Source organism: Peromyscus eremicus, chromosome 20 (assembly GCF_949786415.1).
Source record: "Peromyscus eremicus chromosome 20, PerEre_H2_v1, whole genome shotgun sequence".
In the NCBI taxonomy this organism is placed as follows: Eukaryota; Metazoa; Chordata; class Mammalia; order Rodentia; family Cricetidae; genus Peromyscus; species Peromyscus eremicus.
In genome coordinates, this window is record NC_081436.1 from 3,694,890 (window position 1) to 3,709,942 (window position 15,053).

Genomic DNA, 15,053 nt, shown 5'->3' on the forward strand with positions numbered 1-15,053 from the left:
TCAGGTAGAAGCCTCTAACGTTCCCTTCGATTTTGTGAGTCAACTATGAAACCCCAAAGCCTTTGTTGGGCTCTTTGGAAAAAAACAAAACAAACAAACAAAAACAAAATAATAGTAAGGGAAACTGTGATACTCTTCCAAATACCTTCTAAGTTATCAAATGCTAGAAAAGTTAAGGGCCAGATGAGGAGCTTGTAGCTATTCCGTTACAGGCTTAAAACTCTTGTGGCAGACAGAAGAGTCAACGGTTACATTGGGAACACTGGCTCTCGGGTTCTAACACCTATAACTGAAGTTCATCAACGCAGGACTGTCTTCTATTCCTTTTAGCGCCCCTCCTATCTAGTCTTTCATGCCCCTCCCCCCTCTACTATCACAGCACATAGAATGCCTAGTTCTTTACACAGAGTAAGTGTTCTTAAATGTTCCAATCAATGATAGTGTCACAATGGGCCTATTAATAGCATCATCAAGACTTGAAGAGTAGAAGGCCTCTAGTTGGTCCAAGTAGGTAAGCCACAACCTCTTGAAGTCGGCTTGCAGCTTCCCAGTGGACACTTTTATTCACATTTGCCTATATTCTGTGAAAAACAGAAGGAATACAAACAGATCACCCAAGTTTTCAAAATGTTTGCCAAAAGGCAAAGTGATGCCAACGGTGAGTCCGACTCAGACAACGAATTGAAGGATGCTGCCATGGTGAAAAGAAAGTCCCATGGCGGTTATGAGGATCCAGCGCACACTAAACTCGAAATGCCACTATCAGTAAAAGCAGTCATCAATAAGATTGAGCAGGCGCAGCTCCTTCGGGCCAAAGAGGTAAGCAGTCGATTGGTTTACAGACCACATCTTGTATGATGGGGTGAATTTTTTGCTTGAAAAGAAAACACTTTACATTCAAGAGAGTTGACTGAATTTTAGTTAACTTTGACTACAAATGACACTTTTACCAGCCTGACTATGGATAGCAAGCTCCAATTCTGCATCAGTCTGTTCACACTAGAATTAGTAAGACATCTAAGAAATCAATCAATCAATATGGCTTCACATCTGTAATTCCAGCACTCAGGAGGATGATGAAGGCAGGAGAAGCTTGAGTTCAAACATGAGGCCAGGTTGAGCTGAATAGTAACAAGACCTGTCCAAAAAATAAAAATCAAAAGGTGGGTTTTCCGGAGATGGTTCAGCTGGTTAGGGCTCTTTCTGCCAAGCCTCACTGCCTAAAGTTGGTCCCCAGAAGCTACACAACAGAAGAGAATCAGCTCTCCAACCACGCTCTGGCCTCCACACGTATGTAGTGGCGCCTGCACTCCCTGCAAATAAATCCATAAATGTAATCTAGAAACTAAATCAAAGCCAAGGACCAAGTTCAGTGATAGAGCCGTTGGCCAGCATTGAGTTAGCCTCTAGGCTCTGCTCCAGCCCTGCCAAAGAGGAGAGAGAGGAAATGTTGGTGATGTTGGTACTTTCTAGCTTTCCAGACAGTTTCCTGTTCTAGCTTCTCACAACGGGAACACCAGTGTTTACTCTTAACAGCTTTATTGGTCGTCTCAGTTACTTTTCTATTGCTGGGATAAAACACCATGAGCGAGGCAATGCATAAAAAAGTATTCAGTGTGAGGCTCACAGCTTCAGGGGGTTAGAGTCCATGATGGCGGATCAAAGGCACCGTGGCAGAAACAGCTGAAAGCGTGTTTCTTGATCAGCAAGTTGGAGGCAGAGAGAGCTAACTGGGAATGGTGTGGGCTTTTGAAGCCTCGAAGCTCACAAAAAGTACTCAAATATATAAGCCTATGGGCCGTTCTCATTCAAACACTACATTCCGCTCCTTGGCCCCCACAGGCTTGTGGTCATATCATACTGCAAAATTCATGTAGTCCAACTTCAAAGGTCCCCATAGTCTTTTACAGTCTTAACACTGTTTAAAAGTCCAAAGGTCAAAGTCTCTTAGGAGATTCAAGGCAATCTCTTAACTGTAACGCCCTATAAAACCAAAATAAAAGAGCCAAGTACGAATTTCCAATACACAACGGCAGAGAACGTGCATTACCATTCTAAAAGAGGAATGGGGCAGAGTGAAGAAACAGAGGACCAAAGCAAACCTGAAGTCCAGAAGGGCAAACTCCAAGTCCTGTGGTTCCGTGTCTAATGTCAGAGGCCTCAGATGGCTCCACCCTTCCAGCTTTGCTGATTGCAACACACTAACACACTTCCTCCCCTCTTGAGTGGATACCACTCCCTGTCTGCAGCTCCCCTAGGCAGGTATCCCACAGCTCAAGCATCTCCAGCATTGTGGGGTCTCCAGTGCAACCCAGGCTTCAGCTTCCCAGCTTCACACACAGGCATCTCAGGCCTCCGTGAAGGGACTTCCTTTCACATGCCTGGCTTCAGTGGCTCTCCTTAACTGTGGAGGAAGACTCCATGAACCCTTTACGCAAGTATCCTTCATGACTCTAAAGTCAGAGAACCATGTGGATGACACTGCCCAATTCTGTTGCCTGCTTGGGATGGAGCCCCCTTGAATCACATTGGCATAAGCTTTTCTTTGTTTTGTTTTTTCAAAATGTTATGCCCAGATTGTGGGGACAACCGAAGACCACCACAGAGACGGAATCCCACATATAAAAGCAAAGAGCCTTTATTTCAAGCTCAGAGCTTGGACTCGTCTGATGCATCGTGAGAGCAGAGAGCCCCGAGCCCAGGCAGCGTGGGGTTTTTATCATAGCAGAGGTTGGGTGAGAGGATTTCCAGCATTCAGGACCCTGATTAGCTGACGTTTGTCTAGGGGTGTGGGGAATGTTTAGAATGTCAGGTATTTCCTCTTAGATGCAAGCCCTCCCTGGGTGGGGTCAGCTCATGGCTTTTTCTGGATCTGGGTGTTACCTGCCAGGAAGCCTGTTACAGAGGCTGTGTCTGGGCCTCTAAGCCTGTCATGGCAGCTGTGTAGTCAAGCTGTTTTGGGCGCCTCCACTTGAGAGGTTTCTCTGCGTAACAGTCCTAGCTGTCCTGGAACTCATAGAGATCCTCCTGCCTCTGCCTCCCAAGCGCTGTGATTAGAGGCGCCACAGCCAACTTGTTGCTTCTACAAATTCCTCAGGTCTTTGGAAGCTTAGCTGGAGGGGGTCTTGCCCTGAGGGCACACTTCCCTTTGTTCCGTTTTGGATCAGGCCTTTCTTTAATTTCCTTGTCTCTGAGCACAGGCCTTGGTTCCAATATTAAATTTCTTGATGTTCTTTTTTTTTGCTCCAAATTGTACATTTTGTATTTCTTCTTGTCCTACTTATTTTTTTCCTTTGCAGACCTGCATAAGTGATTACTAATAACTGAATGAAAAAAAGAAATAAAAGGAGAACAGGACTGCCCCTAAGGGATTGAGGGTTTTTATTATAGATACAGGCAAATGCAGAGACATCTGGGAGAGTCCAGACTGAACATGGCCAGACTGAGCTGGGCCATGTGAGGAGAGAGGAAGAGGGAGAGCAAGAGAGGAGCCGCCAACCAAGGGGGGAAGCATGGACCAAGAGACCAAAAAGGCAAAAGGGCCAAAGAGGGTAGATGTAGCCAAATAGCTACATTGTATAGGAAAGAGCAGCTGGGGGAAGGCAGCCCAGCCCCTGGGCTGGAGAGGTCAGGGTAGGGGTGGGGATGCCAGCCAGGAGGACCCTGAACAGGTAGGGATCCTGGTGGCCAGTCACTTTGATGTGTTAAGAGGTATCTCAGCTGTTTGTCCTGGGTTTGAATAATAGCCTGTTTTCAAATCTCCTCCCCCAAAGAAATTACTCCATTACTTTTAAATTTAGCCTGAGGCAGATTCTTGGGACAAGGGCAGAAGGCAGCCACATTCTTTGCCAAAATATCACAAGAACGGCCTCTAGCCCAGTTACCAATCTTGTTCCGATCTGAAACCTCTTGAGTTGGGCCTCCATAGTCCACATTACTCTCAGCACCATTGTCTTCCAAGCGCCTGCTAGGCTAGCCCGTGAAGCCCTGCTTAGAGTATTCAAACACTTTCCTAATCCGAAGTCCCAAAGTCTTGCACATTCCTCCAGAAGCCAGCATGGTCAGGCCTGTCACAGCAACACCCACTCCTGGTACCAACTTCTTAGTTACTTTTCTAATGCTGTGATGAAACTCCATGTCCAAGGCAATTTATTAAAAAAAATAAAAGGTGTTAAGCAAGGCGTAGTGGTGCATAGCCCTCATCCCAGCACTCAGGTGGCAGAGGCAGGAAAATCTCTGAGAGTTTGCGACCAGCCTGGTCTAAAATACCTATCTCATCCAGGTGGTGGTGGCAAACACCTTTAATCCCAGCACTCAGGAGGCAGAGGCTGGCAGATCTCTGTGAGTTCAAGGCCAGCCTGGTCTACAGAGCGAGATCCAGGACTACTGTGTGATGTCCTATATGCTGTGAATATGTGTTGCTATGACTGATGGATAAATAAAATGCTGATTGGTCAGTAGCCAGGCAGGAAGGATAGTAGGCAGGACAAGCAGGGAGGAGAATGCTGGGTAGGAGAGGGCTGAGTGAAGAGAGAGCTGCCAGCCTCCATCATGAGAAGCAGACGTTAAAAAACCGGTAAGCCACGAGCCACGAGGCAACTTATAGATTAATAGAAATGGGTTAATTTAAGATACAAGAACTAGACAGCAAGAAGCCTGCCATGACCATACAGTTTGTAAGTAATATACGTGTGTTTACTTGGGGGACGCAAGTGGGAGATGCTAGTAGGAGAGATTTGTCCCGACTGCTGGCAGGACTGGACACAGGAAAACTTCAGCTACACAGGACAGGCACCAAAACTACACAGAGAAACCCTGACTCGAAAAACAAACAAACAAACAAATAAATAAAATACCCTGTCTCTAAAAACAAATAAAATTCTCTCTCTCTCTCTCTCTCTCTCTCTCTCTCTCTCTCTCTCACACACACACACACACACACACACACACACACAAAGAACCTCACACACTCCCAAAATAATCCACAAAGTACAAATTTGAAACCAAACTATACAAGCAAAAAACCAGTAAGACCAAAAAAAAAAAAAGCCCTCAAAAATCTATATGAGATTCAAAGTCTACAAAAATACCATCGAGTTAATTTTGTGTTGGCCATCTACTCTGTGAACTCTACTTCGAAGTCAGCTAAATATACTTAGTGAGATCCCATTGGAGAAGACTAATTTTTCCTTTGCAAGCAGGTACCAATTGCAGATAGCTTCTTGGTTAGGGTTGAGAGGCCATGTCCACTTCCCCTTTTCAATACTGGGATCCCACTGGGCTTGAACCTGTGCAGGCCCTGTGCATGCTGCCACAGCCTCTGGGAATTCATCTGGAAGACTGTTTCCTTCGAGTCATCCACTACCTCTGGCTCTTACAATCTTTCTGCCTCCTCTTCCAAATACCCTGATCCCTGAGGGGAGGGATTGATGAAGACCTCCCACTGAGGACTGAGTGGCCCCCACTCTGGTTCTCTGCATGTTGTCCAGTCCTGGGTCTGTGTTAGTTTCCATCTACTTTAAGAGGAAACTTCTCTGATGATGGCTGAGCCATGCGCTGATCTAAGACTACAGCAGAATATCATTAGGAATCAGTTTATTGCTATTGTTCTGTTATGCCCAGATGGCAGGTGTTGGTTTTAATGTGGCAGCGTAGTGTTATTCATCAAGCAGCACTGTTACTGTATGAGAAAAGCCAGGAGGTACTACAAAATCCACTCTAAGAATTTTATTAGGAGAAGGGAGGGGCAGAAGAGAACGTGACCAGGCCTGTGGAAAACATATGCATTGGGGGGGGTGGGGGGGAGAAAGGGAGAGGAGTCTGTGTCCTGCTTTTTTTTTTTTTTTTTTAAGATTTATTTATTATGTATACAGTATTCCCTGCAGGCCAGAAGAGGGCACCAGATCTCATTACAGGTGGTTGTGAGACACAATGTGGTTGTTGGGAATTGAACTCAGGACCTTTGGAAGAGCAGTCAGTGCTCTTAACCACTGAGCCATCTCTCCAGCCTATGAGCCATCTCTCCAGCCTGTGTCCTGCGTCTTATGGATTCCCCTGCACATGCATATATGGGCTTACGGAGCTGTGCCATGCATGTGCATAGATTGCGTGATCATGCTGTTATTACAGGATTACGCAGCACACGGATTACATAGGACAAGGCCTCTTGCTTGGCTACTGAACTGCGCATGTACGATCATGTAGCTGGGGGAGTGGCCAGGAATTCCAACAGTTTAGACTCTTTGCTTATTATAAAAAAAAGGCTGGTGCACAGGAATAGGGGCATTGTTTCTCCCGAGAACTGCTTCCAGCTGACTTGGTGGGCGTCGGTTGACTCCTGGGGGGGGGCGGGTAGGGAAGGGGGCTTCTGAGGTAGCCAAGCATCCTGGGATGGTGGACTGTCCTCTGCTGCCTTGGAGCCATCCATCATCTTTCTCAGATTGGGACTCTGGCTGCTTATGTCAAGAGGGTGCTGGTGAGACAGAGAAAAGCTTAGAAAAACAAGAATTATATATATATCTTTTCCTTTGGTGAGTCCCGGGGTGAGGGAGGGGGTCCTGGGACCAGGAAAGTTTGGGTTATACTTATCTGAAACAGATCTGACCTGTCCAGATGGATTCAAGCTGGTTTCTGGAGCTCAGAAGAATTTTTAAACATATTAAGAAGCAGCCATGAGAAATTTAAAATCTTGGACTGGTGACCATGATATTGTAATATTTTAGTACTCTGCTATACTTGGTTAGTGTGTGTGTGTGTGTGTGTGTGTGTGTGTGTGAGAGAGAGAGAGAGAGAGAGAGAGAGAGAGAGAGAGAGAGAGAGAGAGAGAGAGAGAGATTTGGAACATGTTTTTAATTTTTACCTGAGATAAGCCTTATCTGAGACAGATTATATTAAGATACCTATTTCCTTTATTAGTTTAGCATCTAGGAGACACAGGTGATCAATTACTGAGGGCCAACAGTAATAGACTGTTATATTAAAGTCTGGTTTTTGCAGAGCCCAGACCCTTTTGGGTCTGGGGGTGTAAATACCTTTGGACTGTTACTGTTCCTTACTGCCCAGGTATACTTGATGGTTCTTGGCCTCCAGCTCTATGATGGTCCTGTAACAATTAGCTGAGTAATTAATTAGAAGAGGGAACCAGGAGGGAAGAGCTTGTGGGGTGAGACCTCATTATTCTGGAATTGGTGACAAGGCGGTGGATCCTGGTGTCCTCTGGAACTTGAGAGAGAGCAAGGCCCTGTCTGTGTCACTGTGCATGGGGGAGAAGAGGAGGCAGTTGATGACGGGTCTGGAGTGAGGCAAATGGTGGGAGCGAACGAAATGAAAAATGAAGCTCCTACCTTAGCTAGAAAATCTCTTCCCATTAGGTACCCCTGAAAATACAATTAAGTGGTAGGGTCTGGTGAGGTAGGTAAGGCTGTCCCCCTACCCCGACAATAGGGAAATGAGAAGGAGAGGTGGGAACCCAAAACTCCCTTAGGACTGAGTAAGTGGCTCAGTGTCCAAAAGGAAGGAAATGCATTGCCCTGATAGTGCAATGGCTATCCTGGTTCCCTGTGAGCCTGTGGCCAAGCCGAGGAGACAGCTGGAGGGTGGGTTCTCTGCTCTCACCGATGACTATAGGTTGTGAGAAGTTGACATAAAATTAGCCAGCACGTTGTTCAACTCATAGGATGCTTTTTTTTAAAAATCATTTTATTTTATTTTTTCTGTTATCGGCTTGATACAGTACAAATTCTTATCCTAATAGTGAAATGTTTCACTGAGGCTTGCCCAGTGATTGAGTAAACCCAAAACTTAATATAAGCCACAATCATCCTAGGGTCCCCCCTGCTATGTAGCTTACCTGGTTCTGTGGGTTGCAGTCTGATTGTCCTTTACTTATTCAAACCACCACACAAACTACTTGTTATTTCTCCTTTTCACAGGCTATTCTTTCACGGCTGATCGAAATAATGAGCAAAGTGGAGCTGATAATGACACGCTATGCTATTGACAGCACCTCTCCCGGGAAGAGGGGCTCCATCTCAGAGAGCCAGAGAAAGAAGAGAAAGGTGTTCTTGGAGAAGATAGCTGCGCTCGTTAAGAGTATTGATATCAGAGAAAAGATTCTCACCAAACTTCTGTCCTGGCTAGAAGAATGGAGTGAGTGTCTGGATGGGTTCAGAGGGAAGGGAGAAAGTAAATAGAAGTGGAGAGGTTAAGTCATGCAGAAAAGCTGAGGGACTCGCAGATGAAGGAGGCAAGATGGGCTGAGAAAGGGAGACGATCCCAGGCCTTTTTAACCTGGATAATATTTTCTTAACTCACTGATTTAACTGTGTGGGCTTCTATCCAGGTCTCTTCCTGTATAATTATTTAATAGAGAAAAGGCTCAGAATAGCAATAAGCACAGGTAATTCTATTCCCCAATGGAACCGTGTCGTAGAGTTACCAAATATCATAAACCTGTATGGATGTAATTCCATAAGATGGTTTCCTTTTACTCTCTTCAAGATTTTGTGCTGTCGGAGGTGGCTGAGATTGATGTTGATGAGTACCACCACTGGATTGCGCAGATGGAGCTGCTGCCAGAAATGCTGAAGGAGATGGACAGCAGTATCAATACTGTCTGTCAGATCACCACATTGCTCTTAGAAGAAAAGAAGAGACAAAAGAAAAAGTTAGGTAAGTGTGCTTTGTAATGCTTGGAAACAGGGTTTGACCTATTACCAAAATACAGCTCTGCTGGCAGCTGAAGGGACGGCTCAGTGGTTCAGAGCACTGGTGCTCTTCCAGAGGATCTGGGTTCCGTTCCCAGCACCCAGACAGCAGCTCTGCTTCTGGTGGAAACAGCCTTCTCTTGGCTTCCTCAGGCACTGCATGTACATGGTGCACAGACATATGTAGACAAAACCCTCATGCACATAAAATAATAAACAAAAATGTAAATACAGCTTTATGGAGGTGTAACTTGCATTCCTTAAAAGGTACATGTGTCAAGTGCACAATTATCTCTGTCAGCTCCCAGTTGCTGTGCTGTGGTCACCTTGTCCCTGCTTGGTGGTGACACTGGAGGTTGAACTCAGAGCCTCAAGCTTGCTAGGCACTCTACCACTGGCCACACCCCCAGCCCGTGGCAGTCTGATTTTATCCAAAAAGATCTGTGCTCATGTGTAGGCAGACTTTATTCCCATCCACAGTCCTCAACAACCATTAATCAATTTATTTTGTCCCAATAAATTTATTTGGGCTATTTTATATAGACGATCAGATTATATGGGGGGGGTGTTTTATTCTGTTGAGACAGAGTGTTGCTATGTAATTCAACTGGCCTGGAACTCGAGATTCTCCTGTTACAGCCTTCTGAATGCTGGGGTTACAAATGTGAGCTACTACACCTCACTGCTTTGGGAGGTCTGTCCTGCGTGCCTTCTTCCAGTCAGCCTAATGCTTCCTCAGCAATGATGCAGGGCACACTGCTCTGTTGAGCTTTCTATGTGGTCGTCAGATGTACTACATCTGGTTGATGTGTTCCAACTGGGGGATACTTGGATGTTTTCCACCTTTGGCTTTTCTGAATGCTGCTATAAACATACATGTTCACGTTTCTGTGAGGCACATGTTTCAGCTTGTGCGCATGTACAGTACTTGTAGACAAGTAGAATTGCTTGATCATACAATAAACCTGGTTTTTGTTTTGGTTTTTGGTTGTTTTTTTTTGGGGGGGGGGTTTCGAGACAGGATTCCCCTGTGTAGTTTTGGTGCCTGTCCTGGATCTCATGCTGTAGACCAGGCTGGCCTCAAACTCACAGAGATCCGCCTGGCTCTGCCTCAGAGTGCTGGGATTAAAGGCGTGCGCACCATCGCCTGGTGTAAATCTGTTTTCTAAGTGGTTCACTGTTTTTCATTTCTGTCTGTAGTGTAGGAAAGCTCTAGCCTTTCTACATCCTCAACACTCATTATTCTTTTATTACCCAGGCTAGCACTTGTGAAGAGGTATTTCCTGCATATTTACATTTCACATTCCTAATAAGTAATGAGACTAAATAATATATGCTTGTCAGTCACTCTTATATCTGCTTTGGTGAAAATGTCTATTAAATACTTGTCCTTTTGCATGTTTTTACTCCTCATCTCCTCAGGTTTTTGTTTTTATTTTTTTGAGGCAGAGTCTCCTATATTCTGAGCCAGCCTTGGACTTCCTATGTAGCCAAGGGTGACCTTGAACTCCTAATACTACTGTCACTACCTCTCAAATCCTGGGATTGCAAATGTATGCCATCACATCCAGTTCATCTTTTATTTTCCTATAAACTTTTCACTACTATTTTTTGTGTATAGATGTTTTGCATACGTGTGTCTGTGCACCACATGCATGCCTGATGCCCATGGAGGCCAGAAGAGAGCGTCAGAGCCCCCCAGAACTAGAGTTACAAATGACTGTGAGCTCCATGTAGGTGCTGGGAATTGAAACTGGTATCTCTGCAAGAGCAGCCAGTGCTCTTAACTACCGAACCTTCTTTCCAGCCTTATTTTTTAACTGTACTTAAAACTGTACACAGATGCCGGGCGGTGGTGGCGCATGCCTTTAATCCCAGCACTCGGGAGGCAGAGCCAGGTGGATCTCTGTAAGTTCGAGGCCAGCCTGGGCTACAGAGTGAGTTCCAGGAAAGGCGCAAAGCTACACAAAGAAACCCTGTCTTGAACACTGCCCCCCCAAAAAAAAATTGTACACAGAGGATTCCGAGTGGGATTCCTATAGACCTATGTTGGCTGTTTCTAATGAGTGAGCTTATTAGACATGCAGCCAGAAAAAGCAAAGGAATAGCCATAGCAGGTAGATAGAAGCAGCAGACCGACAGACAACAAAACAGCCCATCAATTTACAACATCCAGCAGAGAAGAGTCGCCCTATTAAACCAAACCCAGGTGTGGTGGCCATGCCTTTAATCCCAGGCTGAGGCAAGTGGATCTGTGAGTCTGAGACTACCCTGGTCTACATAGAAAGCTCCAGGCCAGCCAAGACTACACAGTGAGACCCCATCTCATCTCTCACTACCCACCAAAGGGGAAAGCAAACCATGGAAGCATCATCCAATCAGGGCTTGTAACATCAAGCGGAAATCAACTAAGGCAGTTGGAATTGTCCTCTGCGTTCTCTCTCCGTGTTTGAGTTTCCAGCTTGCCTCTCTACTGCAGGCATTTTTATACCTCGGGATGAACACTGACGTCTGTTGCTGACAATTCACCTTTAGCTGTTCTGAGGGGCAGGACATGTTTACCCTCGGGGTGTTTTGCTGTTGTTGGCTCACCCTGTGACAAAGTCTGCGGCCCAGCCTGCCCTAGGACAGGGAGTTTTGAAGGAGCTAAGGAAGTGCCTCTCTGCTCCCAAGTCTGCTAGTTGTTAGTCTTCAGCACCACATGACCTCTCAGCACTCTCCCTTACAGCTTTATAGCCTGGGATGTTCAAAGCAGAAACTTTCCTGCTGCTTTAATCAATCTTATCATTTCTTGATATCTTTTGGATATGCCCCTTTCAAACGTGTTTTTGTTATTGTTGTTTTGTTTTGAGATAGCATCTCAGCATGTCTCACAACATAGTCCAGGCTGCTCCAGAACTTGCTATGTAGCTTGGGTTGTCTTGAACTCACGATCCTTCTGCCACAGGCTCCCAAATGCTGGAATCCTACACATGTGACACCACACCTGGCTATATAAAAGCTCTTTATCAGAAAAGGGATTCATAAATATTTTCTCCCAAGCTGTAGTTTTTCATCTTCATATGGGTATATCTGAAGACCCACAATATTTAATTTTGGTAAGCGCCAATTGACTTAGCAGGTTTCCTTTTGACAATCATGGCTTTAGTATTGTGCTAAGAACTTATATCAAGCCAGGCACGGTGGTGCCTTTAGTTCCAACCACTTGGGAGGCAGAGGCAGGAGGATCATTTGAAAAGGATAATCAATGAGAGACTATCTATAATCCATTTGATAGACGGATAGATGATTGACATGATGTGTGCATTCCACCATATTTGAGGACCATTCATATCATTTTAATCATCTGAAATGACAGAGGCTTATTTTCAGGTCTAGCATATGGCTGACCCTGGAGAAGGGTCCAGGTGTGCATAAAAAGTACACAGCTAAACTATCATTGGGTAGAACTGATTTACAATTTACAAACTTTCTGTGCATTTACTGATTTTCTATGGCGTTGTTCTACTCATTATTGAGAATGGGATAGTGGTCTCTAAAATTTGATACATTTATTTATTCGTGTGTGTGTGTGTGTGTGTGTGTGTGTGTGTGCACGTGCACATATGTATATACACATACATACACGTATAATTATATGTGGAGGTCAGAGGGCACGCTGTGGGAATCATCCCTCCCTGTCCACTAGGAAGGTTCTGGGGAATTGAACTCAGGTAGTTGTTAGGAACTGCAGCAGGCACCTCCTTGCTGGACACCATGTAGCCTAGATTGCTTTGGAACCCCTGATGTAGACCAGGCTGGCCTCGAACTCACAGAGATCCACCTGACTCTGGCTCCTGTGTGCTGGGATGAAAGGCGTGTGCCACTGCCACCCGGCTAAGTCATCTATTTCCTGTTCACTCTTTAAGGTTTTCCTTCACACATTTGAGGCTCAATTGTTAGGTGTATGTGTGTTGGTGCCTTTAATAACTTCCTGACACTGTTTATCAGTATCCAATGTCTTTTACAGTCTCTAGAATCATATTTATTTTTATTGGAGGGAGGACTCATTATCTTACTGAGGCTGTCCTTAAACTTGTGATCCTCCTGCCTCAACCCCCTGAGTAGCTAGGGTGTCAACTTTGCAGCACTATCCCTAGCAGGTGCGTGGCTTGCTGTGGAGTGCAAGGGGACAACTTGGGAGGATTAGTTCCACCATGTGGGTCCCAGGGATCAAACTCAGGTTGTCAGGCTCACTGTCAGGTGGTCTCACCCACTGAGCCACACCATATGACCCGTGACAGGCTTTTTTAAATTCGTTAATTACATTAATTACACTGATTTATTACATTCATGATATGTTCTGATACTACTGTCCATTTGTGGGGCTTTTCCATCACATAAAACAGAGATTCTCGCCGGGCAGTGGTGGCGCACGCCTTTAATCCCAGCACTCGGGAGGCAGAGGCAGGTGGATCTCTGTGAGTTCGAGGCCAGCCTGAGCTACCAAGTGAGTTCCAGGAAAGGCGCAAAGCTACACAGAGAAACCCTGTCTCGAAAAACCAAAAAAAAAAAAAAAAAAAAAAAACAGAGATTCTCAGGGCTGGAGAGATGGCTCAGAGGTTAGAGCACTAGCTGTTCTTCTAGAGGTCCTGAGTTCAATTCCCAGCAACCACATGGTGGCTCACAACCATCTACAATGAGATCTGACTCCCTCTTCTGGCCTGCAGACAGAACACTCACTGTATACATAATAAATCTTTTGAAAACAAAACAAAATGAAACAGCGATTCTGTACTTAGGAAATCATTGCTCTATTTTTCTTTCTTCTCCATCTTGAGATAATGTCTAATCTTTCTGTCTCTATAAATTTGTATATTCTATATATTTCATGTAATACAATTCTATAGTATTTGTCCTTTTTTTGAATGTAAAAACATTTTATGTACAACTGCAGGAGAAATACACAGATAACTTGAACATAAGCACAGATTATAATTCAAAAGTCCAGGGTTGTTTGAAACTGGGAAATATTTTCTCTGTAGAAAATAGTAGAAATGATAACATTTTCTAATTAGCCCTTTTAAGCCAAATGATACCTGAATTATACATATAAATGTTGATTAGATTCTGGGATACAGAAGAAACCTATCTTCATCTCTTCAGAGAGTTATGTTTTACTTAAGTTGTGTGTGTGAGATTCCTATTCATCTTCCCCTTCACTGTTTGATTTATGGCAGACATTTTTCTATAGGCTAATCCATAATCTAAAAAGATTTTAGCCTTCCCTCCTGAAAGTACAGACAGCATTTTCTTTCATCGGCTTGATATGGTACAAATTCTTATCCTAATAGTTAAATGTTTCACTAAAGCTTGCCCAGTGATTGGGCAAAACCAAAACTTACTATAAGCCACAGTCATCCTAGGGTCCCCCCTGCTAGGTTGTCTCCCTGAATCTGTGGGTTGCAGTCTGATTGTCCTTTACTTTATATCTAGTATCCACTTATGAGTGAGTACATACCATGTTTGTCCTTCTGAGTCTGGGTTACCTCACTTAGGATTATAGATGTAATTCTAAACAGTCTTATTAAATAAGAAATACAGAGCCAAATAAAGAGTTAAAAGCCCAGTTAAAACTCCTTTGTTTATTTAGCATATCCTTTAGAGTTCTGTTTGATCTTTCTATAACTACTTGGCCTGTAGGATTATGTGGTATACCTATAATATGCTTTATATTGTAACAAGCAAAAAAACTGTTTCATTTTAACAGAGACATATGCTGGAGCATTGTCAGTTTTAATTTGTGCAGGTATACCCATGATGGCTATAACTTCTAGCAAATGAGTGATTACAGAATCAGCTTTTTCAGAACTCAAAGCAGTTGCCCATTGAAATCCTGAATAAGTATCAATGGTATGTGTACATATTTCAATTTTCCAAATTCTGCAAAGTGAAACACATCCATTCCTCTGAATACATTTTGGGTTGCATCCTGCTGGTAATGGCGTCTGATTATAAAAGGAACAAGTAGGACATTTCCTTACAATTTCCTTGGCTTGTTGCCAGGTTATAGAAAAATCCTTTTTTAAACCTTTGCTATTGGCATGATTTTTTTTTATGAAATTGTGAGGCCTACAGCACATTTCCTATCAATAATTTATCAATTTCATCATTACCTTGTGCTAGAGGGCCTGGCAGACCCGTATGGGATCAGATGTGAGTTATATATAAAGGATGATTCCTTTTCCTGATTATATCTTGAAACTGAATAAATAGTGAAGTTAATTCTGACTCATCAGGGATAAATTCTGTAGTCTCAATATGTAATACCACTCTTTCAGCATACTGAGAGTCAGTAACTATATTGAG

At 44.1% G+C, this 15,053-nt stretch overlaps 1 protein-coding gene across 1 annotated transcript in view; it reads left to right on the forward strand.

Annotated features, from left to right (window-relative positions):
* The first annotated feature begins 462 nt into the window (after nucleotides 1-462).
* Fam186a (family with sequence similarity 186 member A) overlaps nucleotides 463-15,053 on the forward strand; it is a 42,149-nt gene continuing 27,558 nt past the window's right edge. Inside the window, exons 1-3 of the mRNA XM_059246973.1 lie at nucleotides 463-819; nucleotides 7,932-8,148; nucleotides 8,500-8,670. Coding sequence (XP_059102956.1) covers nucleotides 628-819; nucleotides 7,932-8,148; nucleotides 8,500-8,670 — 580 coding nt within the window. The 5' untranslated portion in view covers nucleotides 463-627. The remainder of the gene's footprint in view (nucleotides 820-7,931; nucleotides 8,149-8,499; nucleotides 8,671-15,053) is intronic.